At 53.8% G+C, this 19,943-nt stretch overlaps 1 protein-coding gene across 1 annotated transcript; it reads right to left on the bottom strand.

Moving 5' to 3' along the window:
• Positions 1–412: 412 nt before the first annotated feature.
• On the bottom strand, positions 413–18,479 carry gtf2a2 (general transcription factor IIA, 2). The gene is made up of 4 exons (XM_038784480.1): positions 18,334–18,479; positions 14,496–14,600; positions 4,886–5,012; positions 413–702 (listed from the first exon to the last, which is right to left on the bottom strand). Exons 1-4 carry the CDS (start codon positions 18,403–18,405, stop codon positions 677–679), a joined length of 330 nt encoding a protein of 109 aa, XP_038640408.1. The 5' UTR covers positions 18,406–18,479; the 3' UTR covers positions 413–676.
• Positions 18,480–19,943: the final 1,464 nt, after the last annotated feature.

Below are 19,943 nucleotides of genomic sequence, written 5' to 3'. Positions count from 1 at the left end.
GGTGTCAAGAATACATGACTGGGGAGGGTGGGCACACACAGGGAGAGCATGTAGAGACGCCATCGCCAGATACACTCTGGTATCAGAATGGAACCAGGGGTAGAGCAGTCCCACCCAGCTGGGTAACAGCGGAGAGGCATTGGGAGGGGGAATGGAGTGGTCAAACCGTGTCAGGGACAGCCGACGGCTCTGAGAGGAGGGAAGGTTTCCCATCGGCACAGTCACATGGCATGTCACGTGACTTTTGCAAAGCGCCATTTCGGTACTGTTTCGAGGGCAGAGACCGGATTGGAACAAATTCACACGTGGAGCTGTGGAAAAGACGGGCATGAATTTGGGAAGCAACACTCGATCCCTTGAGGTGGCAAATCCACTGGGCTTAGAAATGATGACAATAGAAACAAGCAAGGAAAACGGTTCAGTAAAACTTTATTACAGATTTATCTTTCAAACATTAAAAAAAAAAGCCAGAGGTTGAATTTATAAAAAGTAATCTCACTGATATTGTACATCCTGGGGATACATTTAATCCCCCTCCCTTCCACCCCCCACACTCCTTATTCTCTTGTTAATTGAAGCAATGATGGAGCAGGCAGCTGCTAAATAACAGTCGGGATTATTCACAATGTGTCTGCAATGTGGATACTGCACTGAAAGGTCTGGATCCAGCTTCGGATTATTCTGCAGCATTCGAACCAGTGTCTGCAAACAAAACATAAAAAATACACCATTAAAACGCACTTTGGCCGCTGAAGCTCCAGCACTGCGTTCATACCAGTTAGACACAGAAATGGACATTTCTGGCACAAGAGGCCAGTGCGCCTACGCCAGTCGGTAAACAGCGACACCAAACTCGTCCCACGTTACAGCTCTCAGTATGTAGCCCCCTGAGTTACAGAGACTCTCTTTTTTTTACCCCCCCCCCCCCCCCAGGTTTCTGCCTCTTCTCTCATTTCAACAAGTGAGCTCCAGACCCCCATCACTTGTGCAGTGAAGTCATCAGAAGGCGAAAGAGCCTTGGTGAGTTTCTGCACTGCATCTTGTACATGGTACACACGGCTGCTATTATGCGTCGGCGGTGGAGGGTTTGAATGTTTGCGGAAGGGGGAGCAATCAAGCGGGTCTGCTTTGTCCTGGATGGTGTTGAGCTTCTTAAGCATTGTTGGAGCTGCACTCATCCAGGCAAGCGGAGAGTATTCCATCACACTCCTGACTTGTGCCTTGCAGATGGTGGACAGGCTTTGGAGAGTCAGGAGGTGAGTTACCGTATGATTTCTAGCCTCTGACCTGTTCTTGTAGCCACAGTATTAATGTGGCTGGGTCCATTTCAGTTTCTGGTCAATGGTAACCCTCAAGATGTTGATTATGGGGGATTCAGTGATGGTAATGCCATTGAATGTCAAGGGGTGATGATTTGATTCTCTGTTGTAGGAGATGGTCATTACCTGGCACTTACGTGGCACGAATGTAACTCGTCAGCTCAAGCCTGGATATTGTCCAGGTCTTGCTGCATTTGGACACGGACTGCTTCAGGATCTGAGTCGCGAATGGCGCTAAACATCAGCGAACAGTCATCAGCGAACAGTCATCAGCGAACAGTCATCAGCGAACAGTCATCAGCGAACAGTCATCAGCGAACAGTCATCAGCGAACATCCCCACTTCTGACGTTATGATGGAAGGTCATTGATGAAGCAGCTGAAGATGGTCGGGCCTAGCACACTACCCTGAGGAACTCCAGCAGTGATTCCCTGGAGCTGAGATGATTGACCTCCAACCACCACAAACATCTCCCTTTGTGCCAAGAATGACTCCAATCAGCAGATTTATCCCGATTTGCATTGACTCCAGTTTTGTTCGGGCTCCCTGATACAATCAAATGCTGCTTTGATGTCAAGGCAAGTCACTGTCATCTCACCTCTGGAGTTCAGCTCTTTTGTCCATGTTTGAACCAAGGCTGTAATGAGGTCAGGAGCTGAGTGGCACTGGTGGAACCCAACCCCGAGTGCCATTGCAGGATATTGCTGAATAAGTAGCACTTGATAGCGCCGTCAATCACCCCTTCCATCACTTTATTGGTGGGAGTCTAAAGATGTGCAAGATAGGTGCATTGGCCATGCTAAATTGCCCTTCGTGCCCAAAAAGGTTAGGTGGGGTTACTGGGATAGGGTGGAGGTCTGGGCTTAGGTAGAGTGCTCCTTCCTAGGGCCGGTGCAGACTCGACGGGCCGAATGGCCTCCTTCTGCACTGCAAATTCTCTGATCCTGTGAGTGGACTGATGGGGCGGTAATTGGTCAGGTTGGATTTGTCCTGCTTTGTGTGTACAGGACATGGGTACACAATTTTCCACGTTGCCGGGCAGACAGAGTGCTGCAGCTGTACTGGAACAGCTTGGCTAGGGGTGTGGCAAGTTCTGAAGCACAAGTCCCGATGGGCCGAATGGCCTCCTTCTGCACTGTAGGGATTCTATGATTTTCCAACAATTTACCCACCACTGACACCGATCTTTCACCTCAGATTCCAAGCCAGCCTGATGGAAAGGACAATACCAAAATCTGCAATACCCTTTTCTTTTGTCGTTGGAGAGGTTAACGTGTCTAAATAGAAACAAATGCACCTGGACCTTTCGCCGAGTCGGTCAGAATAAAGGACGTATTGGCTTTTATCCTGCAGATAGCCTTTGATTCTAGAACTCTTGCAAACAATTGGAAAGAAGCAAACATAACCCCAGTAAAAGGGGGAAAGAGGTAAACAGTTACCCATACATCTGTAATAGGCAAAATGCCAGAATCTATTATTAGGGACGTGATGTCTGGACAGCTTGAACCTTGTGTGATTAAGCAGGGGGGGGGATTAACGAAAGGAAAACGGTGTTAGCCGAATCTGTCAGAGGAGGCAAACCAGACGGGTGGCAACTGGTGAACGTGCTGTGTGTGTTCTTTTTTTAAAGTTTTCAAAAGCTTTCCCGTAACCAGAGGTAAAAGAAATCATCGACGAGGGATCTGCAACATTCGAGCAGTGGACGTGAATTTTGTAAATAATTTGAAAAGGCCTTTAGCATCGGTGGGACAGGCCAAATGGCCTCGCTTTGGCCTGCGAGCATCAAGGCTTCTATTTACATAAGGAGGTGCCAGAGGACATGATCATCAATGTGTAGCTCATTAAAACACGGACTAATTACTAAAAAGTCATTTGCGGCAGTGCAGGATATTGGGGAAGAGGGGAGGCCCTGTCCTCCCCAGAGAGCGAACTGGTGCCGGGGAAAAGGACCATTTTGGAGACGTTAGTTTGGCTAAAGGGGGATAAAGCGACAGGGATCTTGAGGGAGGAAGCTGACGCGGGCCTAGAAATAATGAACGTCAGTGGCCAGGGCACAGGTCCGGAGGGAGTCAGGATTTGCAGAGGATGTCAAATTAGGAGATGCCGTTAGATCTATGAAAGCTGCGATGGGATATTGAAGAGATGAGGAAATGAGTTGAAAAGGGCCAAGGCCACTGTGTCAGGAGAGAGCACAGCAGACTCGAGGGGGGGGGGGGGGATGTCAGGTATGAGGAAACAAAAGCACAAAACAAATCAGAGGAGTGAAAAAGGTGACCCTTAGTTTGTTGAAACACAGATTTCAGGGCTCCACAATAGGCGTGCTCAAAATGAAGACGAGGCTGGGATAGATAGGATCAGGTTGGGGAGGGAGGTGGTGGTGGGTGGGTGGGTGGGGGGGGGGGGGGGGGGGGGGGGGGGGGGGCGGAAAGAGTGTCAGCAACCATTATTTCAAGACCAGGTGTAAAAGACTTGGAATAGATTTGCCAGAGAAATCTCTTCATCCAGATATGAAGAGGTAGGGTCAGAGGACGCGCGAGTGGATCATGAACACTAGATATGAAAAAAATTAAAAATTAAAATCGCTTATTGTCACGAGTAGGCTTCAATGAAGTTACTGTGAAAAGCCCCTAGTCACCACATTCCGGCGCCTGTCCGGGGAGGCTGGTACAGGAATCGAACCGTGCTGCTGGCCTGCTTGAAAAGCCAGGGAATGGGGAGAGAGAATATGGGGGAACATGTGGCAAATTATTTGAGCAGGATTTCGTGATCATTATGACACTGAGTCCCAGTTTCAGTCATATGATGCAAGGTATGAATCATAGAATCCCTACAGTGCAGACAGCCATTCAGCCCATCGAGACTGCACTGACCCTCTGAAAGAGCACCCTGCTGAGGCCCACTCCCCGACCCCACATCCCCGCAACCTCACCTAATCTTTATCATGGCCAATCCAACTAACCTGCACAGCTTTGAACTGTGGGAGGAAACCGGAGCAGCCGGAGGAAACCCACGAATATGAAATGCTCCTACCCTACTCCCATCCAGAACACTGCACACTCACAAAAACCTTTTGCAGAAAGTCCCCTCTTTGGTGACCCTAATTGCCCTTAAACTGAGTGCTGGGCCATTTCAGAGAGGAGCATTTAAGAGTTGACCACATTGCTGTGGGTCTAGAGTCACATGTAGGCCACACCAGGTAAGGATGGCAGATTTCCTTCGCTAAAGGACATCAGAGAACCAGATGGGTTTTTACGACCATCGACAATGGCTTCATGGCCATCATTCGACTTTTATTGAATTCAAATTTTACCATCTTCCATGGTGGGATTCGAACCAGGAACCCCAGAGCATTAACTCTGGGTCCAGTCACAATACCACTCGTCCAGTGACAATACCACTATGCCACGGCCTCCTCATGCTAACACCAATGTTCTCGAAACAGTTTCCCATCGGGCGAGGAAAAAGAAGCCGGACATTCCCCAGACAGCCAAGAATAAGTAGCTCTCAAAGGAATTCAAGTCATAAATTGAAAAACAAAACGGTGCTTTTGAATTTAGCAAACTCACTTTTGCCATCGCACGCTACGATCTTCACTTTGTCCACCTTCACCAGCTCGGTGACTTCCCGAAACTCCACGTCATTGAGGACAAACGTCCAAACATTATCGCAGAACCGGTACGTATTCAGAGAGCCCTTTAAAATAAAACCACAGGACAGATCACCAACAACTCAATAGATAGAATAGAACAGTACAGCACAGAACAGGCCCTTCGGCCCTCGATGTTGTGCCGAGCAATGATCACCCTACTCAAACCCATGTATCCACCCTAGACCCGTAACCCAACAACTCCCCCCTTAACCTTACTATTAGGACACTACGGGCAATTTAGCATGGCCAATCCACCTAACCCGCACATCTTTGGACTGTGGGAGGAAACCGGAGCACCCGGAGGAAACCCACGCACACACGGGGAGGACGTGCAGACTCCACACAGACAGTGACTCAGCCGGGAATCGAACCTGGGACCCTGGAGCTGTGAAGCATTTATGCTAACCACCATGCTACCGTGCTGCCCCAACAACTGCGGGGTTGTTACAAACCACTGACCCCCAGGGGTGACGCCAGAGGCACCAAACCCAAAGAGGGCTGAAAGAAAGTTAAAGACGGACTGCGGAAGGATTTACGTCCCAGTAAAGCTTTTCCAGACGGCGCAATTTGAACAAAACCGAATCTCGCTCGGAGAAATACTGAGCCTCAGTCAACCCCAGTAGATGTGATTACAAAATTGAATTCATACAATATATTTTCCATATTAATGTGACACAGACACAGCAGGTTTATAGCATGGAACAATTTATGGAATATAAACTGAAATCAGTGTGTGGTACAATGCTGATCAGAATCTTTTTTATTCGTTAATGAGATACGAGTGTCACTTGGATGGTACTGAACAACGTGCAATCAGCGAACATCCACGCTTCTAATCTTATGATTGTTTTTTACTCGTTCTCGGCATGCTAGTGTCACTGGCTGGGCCAGTATTTATTGCCCATCTCTAATTGCCCTTGACACAGTGTCGGTGAGCTGCCTTCTTGAGCCGCTGCAGTCTCTGTTATGTAGATACACATCACAGTGCTGTTAGGGAGAAAACGCAGTACACTCTTCAGCGAACACCCCCGCTTCTTACAGAAACTAGGATCAGGAATAGGTCATTCGGCCAGGATGGGAGAAAGGTCATTGATGAGGCAGCTAAGATGGTTGGGCCGAGGGCACGTTTGAGGAACTCCTGCAGTGATGTCCTGGGGACAAAGAACAGTACAGCACAGTAACAGGCCCTTCGGCCCTGCAAGCCTGCGCCGATCACGATGCATGTTTAAACTAATTCTGCACTTCTGGGATCTGTATTCCTCTACTGCATTGGATTTGTTTATTGTCACGTGTACCGAGATACAGTGTACCGAGATACAGTGAAAAGTATTTTTCTGCAAGCAGCTCAACGGATCATTAAGTACATGAAAAGACTACGGCGCTGAGGACCCGGGTTCGATCCCGGCTCTGGGTCACTGTCTGTGCGGAGTCTGCACGTCCTCCCAGTGTGTGCGTGGGTTTCCTCCGGGTGCTCCGGTTTCCTCCCACAGTCCAAAGATGTGCAGGTTAGGTGGATTGGCCATGCTAAATTAGAATAAATAAATAAAACAGTACAGCACAGAACAGGCCCTTCGGCCCTCAATGTTGTGCCGAACAATGATCACCCTACTTAAACCCACGTAACCCGTATACCCGTAACCCAACAATCCCCCCTTTAACCTTACACTACGGGCAATTTTTTTTAGCATGGCCAATCCACCTAACCTGCACATCTTTGGACTGTGGGAGGAAACCGGAGCACCCGGAGGAAACCCACGCACACACGGGGAGGACGTGCAGACTCCACACAGACAGTGACCCAGCCGGGAATCGAACCTGGGACCCTGGAGCTGTGAAGCATTGATGCTAACCACCATGCTACCGTGAGGCCCCAATTGCCCATAGTGTCCTAAAAACTAAGGTTAAGGAGGGGGGGGGGGGGGGGGGGGGGGGGGGGGGGGGGTTGGGTTACGAGTATAGGGTGGATACGTGGGTTTGAGTAGGGTGATCATTGCTCGGCACAACATCGAGGACCGAAGGGCCTGTTCTGTGCTGTACTGTTCTATGTTCTAATTGAAAAAAAATAATTGGGAACTCTAGATTTATATTTTTTTTAATCCACGAAAAGAAAATACATAGTAGGGCAACACAAGGTACTCCCACCCTATTCATGTATTTGTCAAGATGCCTCTTAAATGTCATTATCGTCCCTGCTTCGACCACCTCTTCCGGCAGCGAGTTCCAGACACCCACTACCCTCTGTGTAAAAAACTACCCTCACACATCTCCTCTAAACTTTGCCCCTCGCACCTTAAACCTATGCCCCCCAGTAAGACATCTTACAACACCAGGTTAAAGTCCTGGTAAATCTCTTCCGTACCTCTCCAAAGCTTCCACATCCTTCTGGTGGTGTGACCGGAATTGTGCGCAATATTCCAAGTGTGGCCTAAGGTTCTGTACACCTGCAGCATGACTTGCCAGTTTTTATACTCAATACTCCGAACCGATGCTGTATGCCTTCTTGTCAACCTTCTCCACTTGCTTTGATTGGGCTCCAACAATCTCGGCCACCTTCCTTGGCGCCAGCTCCGATTCCAACCAATGGAGATCTTTCCCTCATTCCCCAATTTTACCTGGGCTCCTTGATGTCACATTCGGCCAAATGTTGCTTTGATATCAAGAGGAGTCACTTTCACCTCACCTTTAGCATCCAGTTCTTAGCAGGTTGTTACTGAATAAGTTTCACTTGACAGAACTGTTGACGACCAACGATATAGGTAAAAAAAAGGATGAGGTCCTACAATCAGAATTTAGGGAGTTAGGAGATAAGTTAAAAAGTAGGACCTCAAAGGTAGTAATCTCAGGATTGCTACCAGTGCCACGGGACAGTCAGAGTAGAAACTCAAGAATAGTCAGAATGAATACGTGGCTTGAGAGATGGTGCAGGAGGGAGGGATTCAGATTTTTGGGATGTTGGAACCGGTTCTGGGGGCGGTGGGACCATTACAAACCGGATGGTCTACACCTGGGCAGGACTGGAACCAATTTCCTAGGGGGTGCTTTTGCTAACACTGTTGGGGAGGTTTTAAACTATTGTGGCAGGGGGTTGAGAACCAGATTAGGAAGTTAGAGGTCAGTAAAGAAGCAGCAACTAACGCCAGTAAGGTACGAGATAATAAACTCAATATGACTAGGGGGAAGAGTAGACAGGGAAGAGTTGATGAACGCAAAGGGACAGGTGGTCGGAGGTGCATTTGTTTTAATGTGAAAAGTGTAGCAAGTAAGGCAGATGAATTTAGGGCTTGGATCAGTACCTGAGAATATGATGTCATTGGTATTACTGAGACTTGGTTGAGGGAAGGGCAGGACTGGCAACTGAATATCCCAGGGTATAGATGCTTCAGGAGGGATAGAGAGGGAGGTAGAAGGGGGGAGGAACATAGAACATAGAACAGTACAGCACAGAACAGGCCCTTCGGCCCTCAATGTTGTGCCGAGCCATGATCACCCTACTCAAACCCACGTATCCACCCTATACCCGTAACCCAACAACCCCCCCTTAACCTTACTTTTTATTAGCACACTACGGGCAATTTAGCATGGCCAATCCACCTAACCCGCACATCTTTGGACGGTGGGAGGAAACCGGAGCACACGGAGGAAACCCACACACACAGGGGGAGGACGTGCAGACTCCACACAGACAGTGGCCCAGCCGGGAATTGAACCTGGGACCCTGGAGCTGTGAAGCATTTATGCTAACCACCATGCTACCCTGCTGCCGAGTTGCATTACTCGTCAGAGATTATATCACAGCTGTGATTAAGGAGGGCACGATGGAGGATTCGAGCACTGAGGCAATATGGGTGGAGCTAAGAAATAGGAAGGGTGCAGTAACATTGTTGGGACTTTACTACAGGCCTCCCAAAAGCGAGCATGAAGTAGAGGTACAAATATGCAGACAGATTATAAAAAAGTGTCGGAGCAATAGGGTGGTTGTGATGCGAGATTTTAACTTCCCCAATTGGGATTGGGATTCGTGGAGTGTTGGAGGTGCAGATGGAGCAGAGTTTGTAAGGAGCATCCAGGAGAGTTTTTTCAGAGCAGTATGTAGATAGTCCAACTCGGGAGGGGGCCATACTGGACCTGGTATTGGGGAACGATCCCGGCCAGGCGGTTGATGTTTCAGTCGGTGATTACTTTGGGAATAGCGACCACAATTCCGTAAGTTTTAGAATACTCATGGACAAGGACAAGAGTGGTCCTGAAGGAAGAGTGCTAAATTGGGGAAAGGCAGAGTATAACAAAATTCGGCAGGAGCTAGGAAATGTGGATTGGGAGCAGCTGTTTAAGGGTAAATCCACATTTGAAATGTGGGAGTCTTTTAAGGAAAGGTTGATTAGAGTGCACGACAGACATGTCCCTGTGAAAATAAGAGATAAAAATGGCAAGATTAGGGAACCATGGATGACGGGTGAAATTGTGAGACTAGCTAAGATGAAAAAGGAATCATTCATAAGATCGAGGCAACTCAAAACTGATGAAGTTTTAAAGGAATATCGGGAAAGTAGGACGAATCTCAAACGCGCAATAAAGAGGGCTAAAAGGGGTCATGAAATATCTTTGGCTAACAGAGTTAAGGAAAATCCCAAAGCCTTTTATTCGTATGTAAGGAGCAAGAGGGTAACTAGAGAAAGGATTGGCCCACTCAAAGACAAAAGAGGGAATTTATGCGTGGACTCAGAGGAAATGGGTGAGATTCTTAATGAGTACTTTGCATCGGTATTCACAGAGAGGGACAAGACGGATGTTGAGGCTAGGGATGGATGTTTAAATACTCTAGGTCAAGTTGTCATACGGAAGGGGGAAATTTTGGATATTCTAAAAGACATTAAGGTGGACAAGTGCCCAGGACCGGATGGGATCTATCCCAGGTTACTGAGGGAAGCGAGGGTCGAAATAGCTGGGGCCTTAACAGATATCTTTGCAGCATCCTTGAGCATGGGTGAGGTCCCGGAGGACTGGAGAATTGCTAATGTTGTCCCTTTGTTTAAGGTAGCAGGGAAAATCCAGGGAATTATAGACCTGCGAGCTTGACGTCAGTGGTAGGCAAACTGTTGGAGAAGATACTGAGGGATAGGACCTATTCACATCTGGAAGAAAATACACTTAGCAGTAATAGGCAGCATGGATTTGTGCAGGGAAGGTCATGCCTTACAAACCTAATAGAATTTTTTGAGGAAGTGACAAAATTAATTGATGAGGGAAGGGCTGTAGATGTCAGATACATGGACTTTAGTAAGGCGTTTGATAAGGTTTCCCATGGCAGGTTGATGGAAAAAGTGAAGTCGTATGGGGTTCAGGGTGTACTAGCTAGATGGATAAAGAACTAGCTGGGCAACAGGAGACAGAGAGTAGTGGTGGAAGGGAGTGTCTCAAAATGGAGAAGGGTGACTAGTGGTGTTACACAGGGATCCGTGCTCGGACCACTGTTGTTTGTGATCTACATAAATGACCTGGAGGAAGGTATAGGTGGTCTGATTAGCAAGTTTGCAGATGATACAAAGATTGGTGGAGTTGCAGATAGTGAGGAGGACTGTCAGAGAATACAACAAAATATATAGATTGGAGAGTTGGGCAGAGAAATGGCAGATGGAGTTCAATCCAGACAAATGCGAGGTGATGCATTTTGGAAGATCAAATTCAAGAGCGGACTATATGGTCAATGGAAGGGTCCTGGGGGAAATTGATGTAGAGAGAGATCTGGGAGTTCAGGTCCATTGTACCCTGAAGGTGGCAACGCAGGTTGATAGAGTGGTCAAGAAGACATACAGCATGCTTGCCTTCATTGGACGGGGTATTGAGTACAAGAGTTGGTAGGTCATGTTACAGTTGTATAGGACTTTGGTTCGGCCACATTTGGAATACTGCGTGCAGTTCTGGTCACCACATCACCAGAAGGATGTGGATGCTTTGGAGAGGGTGCAGAGGAGGTTCACCAGGATGTTGCCTGGTATGGAGGGGGGTAGCTATGAAGAAAGGTTGAGTAGATTTGGATCGTTTTCATTGGAAAGACGAAGGTTGAGGGGGGACCCGATTGAGGTCTACAAACTTACGAGAGGTATGGACAGAGTGGATAGCAACAAGCTGGGAGATGTGCGTGGATAGTTTTTACGCAGAGGGTGGTGGGTGCCTGGAACGCTTTACCAGCGGAGGTGGTAGAGGTGGGCACGATAGCATCATTTAAGAGGCACCTAGACGGGTATATGAACGGGCGGGGAACAGAGGGTAGTAGACCTTGGAAAATAGGAGACAGGTTTAGATAAAGGATCTGGATCGGCGCAGGCTGGGAGGGCCGAAGGGCCTGTTCCTGTGCTGTAATTTTCTTTGTCCTACATTGCTTTGCTAATGATTACTGTAAACTGCGAGAGCAATAATTGGCCAGATTGAACTTATCCTGCTCTGTGTACAGGACATACCCGGCAATTTTCCACATTGCCGGGTAGATGCCAGTAGATGGAACAGCTTGGCTAGGGGTGCAGCACAAGTCTTCAGTACTATTGCCGAAATATTGTCAGGGCCCAGAGCCTTTGCAGTATCCAGCGCCTTAGGCCGTTTCTTGATATCACGTGGAGTGAATCAAATTGGATGAGTCATCTGTGAAACTGGGGACCCTGGAAAGAGACTGAAATCGATCAGCTACTCGGCACTTCTGGCTGAAGATGGTTGCAAATGCTTCAGCCTTCAGGTCTCCATCACGGAGGACAAGAATGTTTTTGGAGTCTCCTCTTCCCGTTAGTTGTTTAATTGTCCATCACCATTCGCGGCTGGATATGGCAGCACTGCAGATTTTCGATCTGACCCACTGGTTGCGGAATCGCTTAGCTCAATCATTTGTTGCTGATGTTGGTTGGCACACAAGTAGTCCTTAGTTGTAGCTTCAGCAGCTTTACCGTGGGGCAGCATGGTGGTTAGCATTGTTGCTTCACACCACCAGGGTCTCGGGTTTGATTCCCGCTGGGCCACTGTCTGTGTGTAGTCTGCACGTTCTCCCGTGTCTGCGTGGGTTTCCTCCGGGTGCTCTGGTTTCCTCCCAGAAGTCCCGAAAGACGTGCTGTTAGGAGAATTGGACGTTCTGAATTCTCCCTCTGTCTACCCGAAAAGGCGCCGGAGTGTGGCGACTGGGGGCTTTTCACAGTAATTTCATTGCAGTGTTAATGTAAGCCTACTTGTGACAATAATAAAAGATTACTATTACACCTCAGGGACTACAATAGTTCAAGAAAGCAGCTCACCCCCACCTTCTGAGGGGCATCTACAGAAAGGTAATAAATGCTGGCCTAACCAGCAGCGCCCACATGAATAAAAACTTTAAAAATGTCACCACACTCCCCTCCCTTTACAGCCATCCACAAATACACATTCCATCTCACTCACCCACTTTGCTTCCCTTCCCCCCTCACCTCTTCATTGATAGGTTGGTTGCTGGCTTACATCTGCTATCCGTTCAGTTATCTTTTGACAAAACATTTTTACAAATTATATAGAATCATAGAATACCTACAGTGCAGAAGGAGGCCATTCGGCCCCGCGAGTCTGCACTGACCTTCTGAAAGTGCACCCTACCTCGGCCCACTCTCCCGCCCTAACCCCTTAACCCCACCTAACCTGCACATCCGCGGACACTAAGAGGCAATTTAGCACAGCCTGTGTGTGACTCCAGATCCACAACAACTCAACCAGGATTTACCCCCCCCCCCCCCCCAATGAGCGAGCCACTCAGTTCAAGGGAAATTCGAGATAAACACAAATGCTTGCTTTACAGGATACTGCGAGGCCTGGATAGAGTGGACGTGGAGAGGACTTGTAGAAAAAACTAGAACCAGAGGACACAATCTCAGACTAAAGGGACAATCCTTTAAAACACAGATGAGGATGAATTTCTTCAGGTGGTGAATCTGTGGAACTCTTTGCCGCAGAACATAGAACATACATACAGTGCAGGAGGCCGTCTTTCGGCCCATCGAGTCTGCACCGACCCACTTAAGCCCTCACTTCCACCCTATCCCAGTAACCCAATAACCCCTCTAACCTTTTGGTCACTAAGGGCAATTTATCATGGCCAATCCACCCAACCTGCACGTCTTTGGGCTGTGGGAGGAAACCGTAGCACCCGGAGAAAACCCACGCGGACATGGGGAGAACATGCAGACTCCGCACAGACAGTGACCCAGCAGGGTATCGAACCTGGGACCCTGGCGCTGTGAAGCCACAGTGCTATCCACTTGTGCTACCATACTGCCCTAATCACTGAGTGTCTTTAAGACAGAGATAGATAGGTTCTTGATCAATAAGGGGATCAGGGGTTATGGGGAGAAGGCAGGAGAATGGGGATGAGAAATATATCAGCCATGATTGAATGGCGAAGCAGACTTGATGGGCCGAGTGGCCTAATTCTGCTCCTATGTCTTATGGTCTTGCCAGTAACGCCTACATCCTATGAATTAGTAAATAAAAACATACAACAAAGCTACTTTTAAGGGGAAGTTATACAAGTACTTGATGGAGAAAGGAGTAAAGGACATGTTGGAGGCAGAACGTAATCACATCAAAACTAGCAGCAGGATGGGGAACAGACTGCCTGATGAGCAGCTCCATCATTCAACATGGTCGAACCTATGGCTTCAAGTCAACTTTCCCGCCCACGGCACGGTGGTAAGCACTACTGCCTCACTGTGCCAGGGTCCTGGGTTCAACTCCAAGCTTGGGTCACTGTGTGTGGAGTTTGCACGTTCTCCCCATGTCTGCGTGGGTTTTCTCCGGGTGCTCCGGTTTTTCCCAGTCTAAAGATGTGCAGGTTAGATCGGATTACAGGGATTTGGGGGGGGGGGGGGGGGGGGGGTGTTGTGTGTTGGCGGGAGAGTAGGCCTAGGTAGGATGCTCTTTCAGAGGTACGGTGCAGATTTGATGGGCTGAATGGCCTCTTTCTGTGCTGTAGAAATCCTATGGTTCTAATCCCTAAATCTCTTGACCACTGAGAAGCTAAAAGTTAGTCTTGAGTCTTAAATACAGTCAGCAATGGAACATCTACAATCCTCTGGGCAAGCGAATTCCAAACAATCACCAGACTCAAGTGCAGAAATCTCTCAACTGAGTTCAAAATGATCGTCCCCTTGTCCTGAGACTGTGATCCCGGGTTCTAAATTCCCAAGCCAGGGGAGAATCAACCTGCTGAATGGGTCGAGGGCCCTGCAGAATCTGGAATATTTCACAAGGAGATCGCCTTGCACTCCTCCAAACTCCAGAGACAGGAGATAATTTACTCTGCCTCTCTGATCATGGTGCTCTAACCACAGAGACCAATCTACTGAACCTTCGCTGCACCGTCTCCAATGTAAGTTTATCCTTTCTTACGGAAACCGAAACAGTGCAGAGGGGGAGAATGGTGTGTGAGGTGCGGAATGGTCCGGTCTGCTTGTAGATACGCTGCTTCCATGTGAAGCACAGTCCAGTACAGATATGGAAGGACAGCGAGGGAGGAAGCTCACCCTGAAGTTGACTCGGTTTCGAACCCTCTGTGCCAAGGCGTTGTTGATCGCTTTGTCAAATTGCAGCAAGACCTGGAGAGCCAGCTGGGGGGTAATCTGCTGGGACTGAGACAAACAACAGAGTAACCGTGATACAGTACACAGCAAAACAGTGGGGGGGGGGGGGGGAGATGGACGGGGATGAGGGGGGGGTGGGGGGGGAGATGGACGGGGAGAGGGGGGAAGTGGACGAGGAGGAGGGGGGAAGATGGTACGGGGAAGGGGGGGGGGGGGGGGGATGGGAGGGGGGGGGGGGGGAAGATGGACGGGATGGGGGTGGGAAGATGGACGGGTGGGGGGGGAAGATGGAGGACGTGTGGGGGGGAAGATGATGGAGGGGGGAAGATGGGAGGGGGGGGAAGAAGATGGTAAGGGGGGGAAAGTTGGGACGGGGGGGAGAGGACGGGGGGTAGATGGACTGGGGGGGGGGGAGATGGAAGGGGGGGGATGGACGCGGGGGGAGATGGCACGGGTGGGAGGGAGATGGACGGTGGGGAGTAGGACGGGGGTGGAGGGGGAGATGGACCGGGCGGGGCCCGGGGGTAGAGTAGACGGGGGGGGGGGGAGAATGGCGGTGCGGGGGGGGAGATGGACGGGGGGGGGGGGCTGGACGGGGGGGGGGGAGATGGACGGGGGGGTGGGAGATGGCCGGGGGGGGGAGATGGACGGGGGGGGGGGGGGGGGAGATGGACGGGGGGGGGGGGGGGAAGATGGACGGGGGGGGGGAGATGGACGGGGGGGGGGAGATGACGGGTGGGGGAGGGAGATGGACGGGGGGGGATGGCGGGGGGGGGGGTGGGGGGGAGATGGACGGGGGTGGGGAGATGGAACGGGGGTGGGGGGGAGATGGACGGGGGGGGGGAGGGAGTATGGACGGGGGGGGGGAGGATGGAGGGGGGGGGAGGGAGATGGAGGGGGGGGGAGATGGACGGGGGGGGGGAGGGGAGCTGGAACGGGGGGGGGGGGAGATGTGACGGGGGGGGGGAGATGGACGTGGGGGGGTGCGGATGGACGGGGGGTGGGAGTGGACGGGGGGGGAGGGGAGATTGAGACTGGTGAGGCGAGATGGCGAGTTGGACGGTAGAGGGCGGGGGGGGGGGAGATGGACGGGTGGGGGGGGGGGGAGAATGGCCGGGGGGGGGGGGAGTATGGACGGGGGGGGGGGGGGAGATGGAGGGGGGGGGGGGGGGAGATGGCTGGTGGGGGGGGGGGGGAGATGGCCGGGGGGGGGGGGGGGGGAGTGGACTGGGGGGGGGGGGGGGGGAGAGGATGGACGGGGGGGGGGGGGAGCTGGAGGTGGGGGGGAGATGGACGGGGGGGGGGGGAGATGGACGGGGGGGGGGGGAGATGGACGGGGGGGGGAGATAGGACGGGGGGGGGAGATGGACGGGGGGGGGGGGGAGATGGACGGGGGGGGGGGGGGGGGGGGAGATGGACGGGGGGGTGGGGGGGGAGATGGACGGGGGTGGGCGGGGGGCGATGGACGGGGGGTGGGGGGGGAGATGGACGGGGGGGGGTGGGGGGGGGAGCATGGACGGGGGGGGGGAGTGGACGGGGGGGGGGGGAGATGGACGGGGGGGGGGGGAGTATGGACGGGGGGGGGGAGTATGGACGGGGGGGGGGGGAGATGGCCGGGGGGGGGGGGGAGGAGATGGACGGGGGGGGGGGAGATGACGGGGGGGGGGAGATGGACGGGGGGGGGGGAGATGGCGGGGGGGGGGAGAGGGACGGGGGGGGGGAGATGACGGGGGGGGGAGATGGACGGGGGGGGGGGGAGATGGACGGGGGGGGGGGGAGATGGACGGGGGGGGGGAGAGATGGACGGGGGGGGGGGGAGAGATGGACGGGGGGGGGGGGAGATGGACTGGGGGGGGGGGGGGGAGATGGACGGGGTGGGGGGAGATGGACGGGGGGGGGAGATGGACGGGGGGGGGGGAGATGGACGGGGGGGGGGGAGATGGACGGGGGGGGGGGGGAGATGGAGGGGGGGTGGGGGGGGAGATGGACGGGGGGGTGGGGGGGGGGGAGATGGTACGGGGGGGGGGTGGGGGGGGGGGGAGATGGACGGGGGGGTGCGGGGGGAGATGGACGGGGGGGGGTGGGGTGGGAGATGGAAGGGGGTGGGGGGAAGATGGACGGGGGGGGGGGGAGATGGGACGGGGGGGGGGGGGGAGATGGACGGGGGGGGGGAGATGGACGGGGGGGGGGAGATGGACGGGGGGGGGGGGGGAGATGGACGGGGGGGGGGGAGATGGACGGGGGGGGGAGATGGACGGGGGGGGGGGGGGGAGATGGACGGGGGGGGGAGATGGACGGGGGGGGGAGATGGACGGGGGGGGGGGAGAGATGGACGGGGGGGGGGAGATGGACGGGGGGGGGGGAGATGGACGGGGGGGGGAGATGGACGGGGGGGGGAGATGGACGGGGGGGGGGGAGATGGACGGGGGGGGGAGATGGACGGGGGGGGGGAGATGGACGGGGGGGGGAGATGGACGGGGGGGGGAGATGGACGAGGGGGGGGAGATGGACGGGGGGGGGGAGATGGACGGGGGGGGGGGGAGATGGACGGGGGGGGGGGGGGGAGATGGACGGGGGGGTGGGGGAGATGGACGGGGGGGGTGGGGAGATGGACGGGGGGGGGTGGGGAGATGGACGGGGGGGGTGGGGAGATGGACGGGGGGGGGTGGGGAGATGGACGGGGGGGGTGGGGAGATGGACGGGGGGGGGGTGGGGAGATGGACGGGGGGGGGGGGGGTGGGGAGATGGACGGGGGGGTGGGAGATGGACGGGGGGTTGGGAGATGGACGGGGGAGATGGAGGGGGGGGATGGACGGGGGGGGGGGATGGACGGGGGGGGGGGGGATGGACGGGGGGGGGGGGATGGACGGGGGGGGGGGGCTGGACGGGGGGGGGGGGGGGCTGGACGGGGGGGGGAGATGGACGGGGGGGGGGGGGAGATGGACGGGGGGGGGGAGATGGACGGGGGGGGGGAGATGGACGGGGGGGAGAGATGGACGGGGGGGGGAGAGATGGATGGAGGGAGGGGGGGAGGGAGATGGATGGAGGGGGGGTAGGGAGATGGAGGGGGGGGTAGGGAGAGGGAGGGGGGGGGTAGGGAGAGGGAGGGGGGAGGGAGAGGGAGGGGGGAGGGAGAGGGAGGGGGGAGGGAGAGGGAGGGAGAGGGAGGGGGGAGGGAGAGGGAGGGGGGAGGGAGAGGGAGGGGGGAGGGAGAGGGGGGAGGGAGGGGGGGGAGGGAGAGGGAGGGAGGGGGGGAGGGAGAGGGAGGGAGGGGGGGGGAGGGAGAGGGAGGGGGGGGGAGGGAGAGGGAGGGAGGGGGGGGGAGGGAGAGGGAGGGAGGGGGGGGAGGGAGAGGGAGGGAGGGGGGGGAGATGGAGGGAGGGGGGGGGGGGAGATGGAGGGGGGGAGGGAGATGGATGGGGGGAGGGAGGGAGGGAGATGGATGGAGGGAGGGAGGGAGGGAGATGGATGGAGGGAGGGGGAGGGAGATGGATGGAGGGAGGGGGAGGGAGATGGATGGAGGGAGGGAGGGGGGGGGAGGGAGGGAGGGAGGGAGATGGATGGAGGGAGGGAGATGGATGGAGGGAGGGAGGGAGATGGATGGAGGGAGGGGGAGGGAGATGGATGGAGGGAGGGGGAGGGAGATGGATGGAGGGAGGGAGGGGGGGAGGGAGGGAGGGAGGGAGATGGATGGAGGGAGGGGGGGGGGTTGACCCGCGCGGTTTGGGGCTGTTGAATCTTCGGGCAGCACCGCAGCTCCCTCCCCCCCCGGACTCGGTACCTGTATCAGTTCATCCAGACTCTCCTGCAGGCTGTTGCCGAGGGTTGTATTCCGGTACAACTGGTACGCCATGGCCGGGGCCCAGCTACAGCGTAAACTGCGCAGGCGCTCCCCCGGCACGGCGCACTGCGCAGGCGCTCCCCCGGCACGGCGCACTGCGCAGGCGCTCCCCCGGCACGGCGCACTGCGCAGGTGCTCCCCCGGCACGGCACACTGCGCAGGCGCTCCCACTGCAAGGCACACTGCGCAGGCGCTCCCCCGGCACTGTACACTGGAGGCGCTCCCCCGGCACGGCACACTGCGCAGGCGCCGTCCCGGCCGTGCACACTGCGCAGGCGCTCCCCGGCACCCTGCGCGTGCCCAGTGTGCTCCTGCCCTGGTTTGGGGCGGGGAGGGGAGTGGTTTGAGTTACAATCCCCACAGTGCAGAAGGAGGCCATTTGGCCCATCGAGCCTGCACTGACCCTACCTAAGCTCACTGACGCATCCTATCCACCTAACGCCATCTAACCTGCACGTCTTTGGACTGTGGGAGGAAACCGGAGCACCCGGAGGAAACCCACGCACACACGGGGAGGACGTGCAGACTCCGCACAGACAGTGACCCAGCCGGGAATCGAACCTGGGACCCTGGTGCTGTGAAGCAATTGTGCTATCCACTATTTTACCGTGCTGCCAATTTGTAATCAACAGGCTAATCTTTGCCTACTGTATCGAGACCTGCTTGAACACCGCGATTAAAATGATACCTGGATTACAGGGGTTGCGTTATCTGGAGAGATCACTCAAGTTTTCTTGAGCGTTTAGAAGGTTAAGAGGTGATCTGATCGAAGTATTCAAGATAATTAACAGGGAAAGACAGGGTAGATAGAGATAAACTATTTCCACTGGTTGGAAATTCTAAAACCCGATGGCATTGACTACAAATTAGGACTAGACAGTTCCAGGGAGATGTTGGGAAAACCTTCTTCATTCAAAGGATGGTAGAGGTTTGGATTCCTCTCCCACACACAGCAGTTGAAGCTGGAACAGTTGTTAATTTTAAACTTGAGATAGATTGATTTTTATCAAACAAAGATATTAAGGGACAAGGGCCAAAGGCAGGTATATAGAGTGAGGCCACAAATCAGCCAGGATCTCATTGAATGGCAGGACAAGCTCGAGGGGCTGAATGGCCTCCTCCTGTTCCGATCTTCCTATCAGATCGTCCCCTCAATCTCTTTTGCTAAAATCCCTCACCGTGGAACTATTCCTGTTAATCTCTTCTGCAAGGATCCTCAGCTTCTCCCTGAAGAGTTGCTGAGCAGAACCGGACGTGATATTCTACTTGTGTCCCAACCAGAGATTTATAAAGGTTCCGAATAACTCCTGGTTTTGCATTCACACCTCTATTTCTGAAACACAAGATTCTACCTGTTTTGTTAATTGTACTCCCACTGCACTTTTTCCATCTTCAAAGATCTATACGTTTGCACCTACTGGTCCCTCTGCCTCGCCACATACTTTAAAACGGCCAGTAAAATGAAATTGCCCCTCCCTGCATGCCTCCGCCAATATTTAACACCTCACCCTGCTGTGTATTGAATTCAATCCTTCAGCAACTTATTTTAG

Source organism: Scyliorhinus canicula, chromosome 24 (genome assembly GCF_902713615.1).
Source record: "Scyliorhinus canicula chromosome 24, sScyCan1.1, whole genome shotgun sequence".
NCBI classification, from domain to species: Eukaryota; Metazoa; Chordata; class Chondrichthyes; order Carcharhiniformes; family Scyliorhinidae; genus Scyliorhinus; species Scyliorhinus canicula.
The sequence above is the reverse complement of the archived record's forward strand: the minus strand, read 5'-3'. Positions and strand labels throughout refer to the sequence as shown.

What these genes read in the sequence shown, in the direction of transcription:
- gtf2a2 (XM_038784480.1), bottom strand. Translation starts at nt 18,405, where the DNA reads ATGGCGTACCAGTTGTACCGGAATACAACCCTCGGCAACAGCCTGCAG. An exon ending in GTCTGGATGAACTGATACAG is followed by an intron (nt 14,601 to 18,333) that starts GTACCGAGTCCG and finishes TGTTTGTCTCAG; the next exon opens with TCCCAGCAGATTACCCCCCA. An exon ending in GAAACCGAGTCAACTTCAGG is followed by an intron (nt 5,013 to 14,495) that starts GTGAGCTTCCTC and finishes TTTATTTTAAAG; the next exon opens with GGCTCTCTGAATACGTACCG.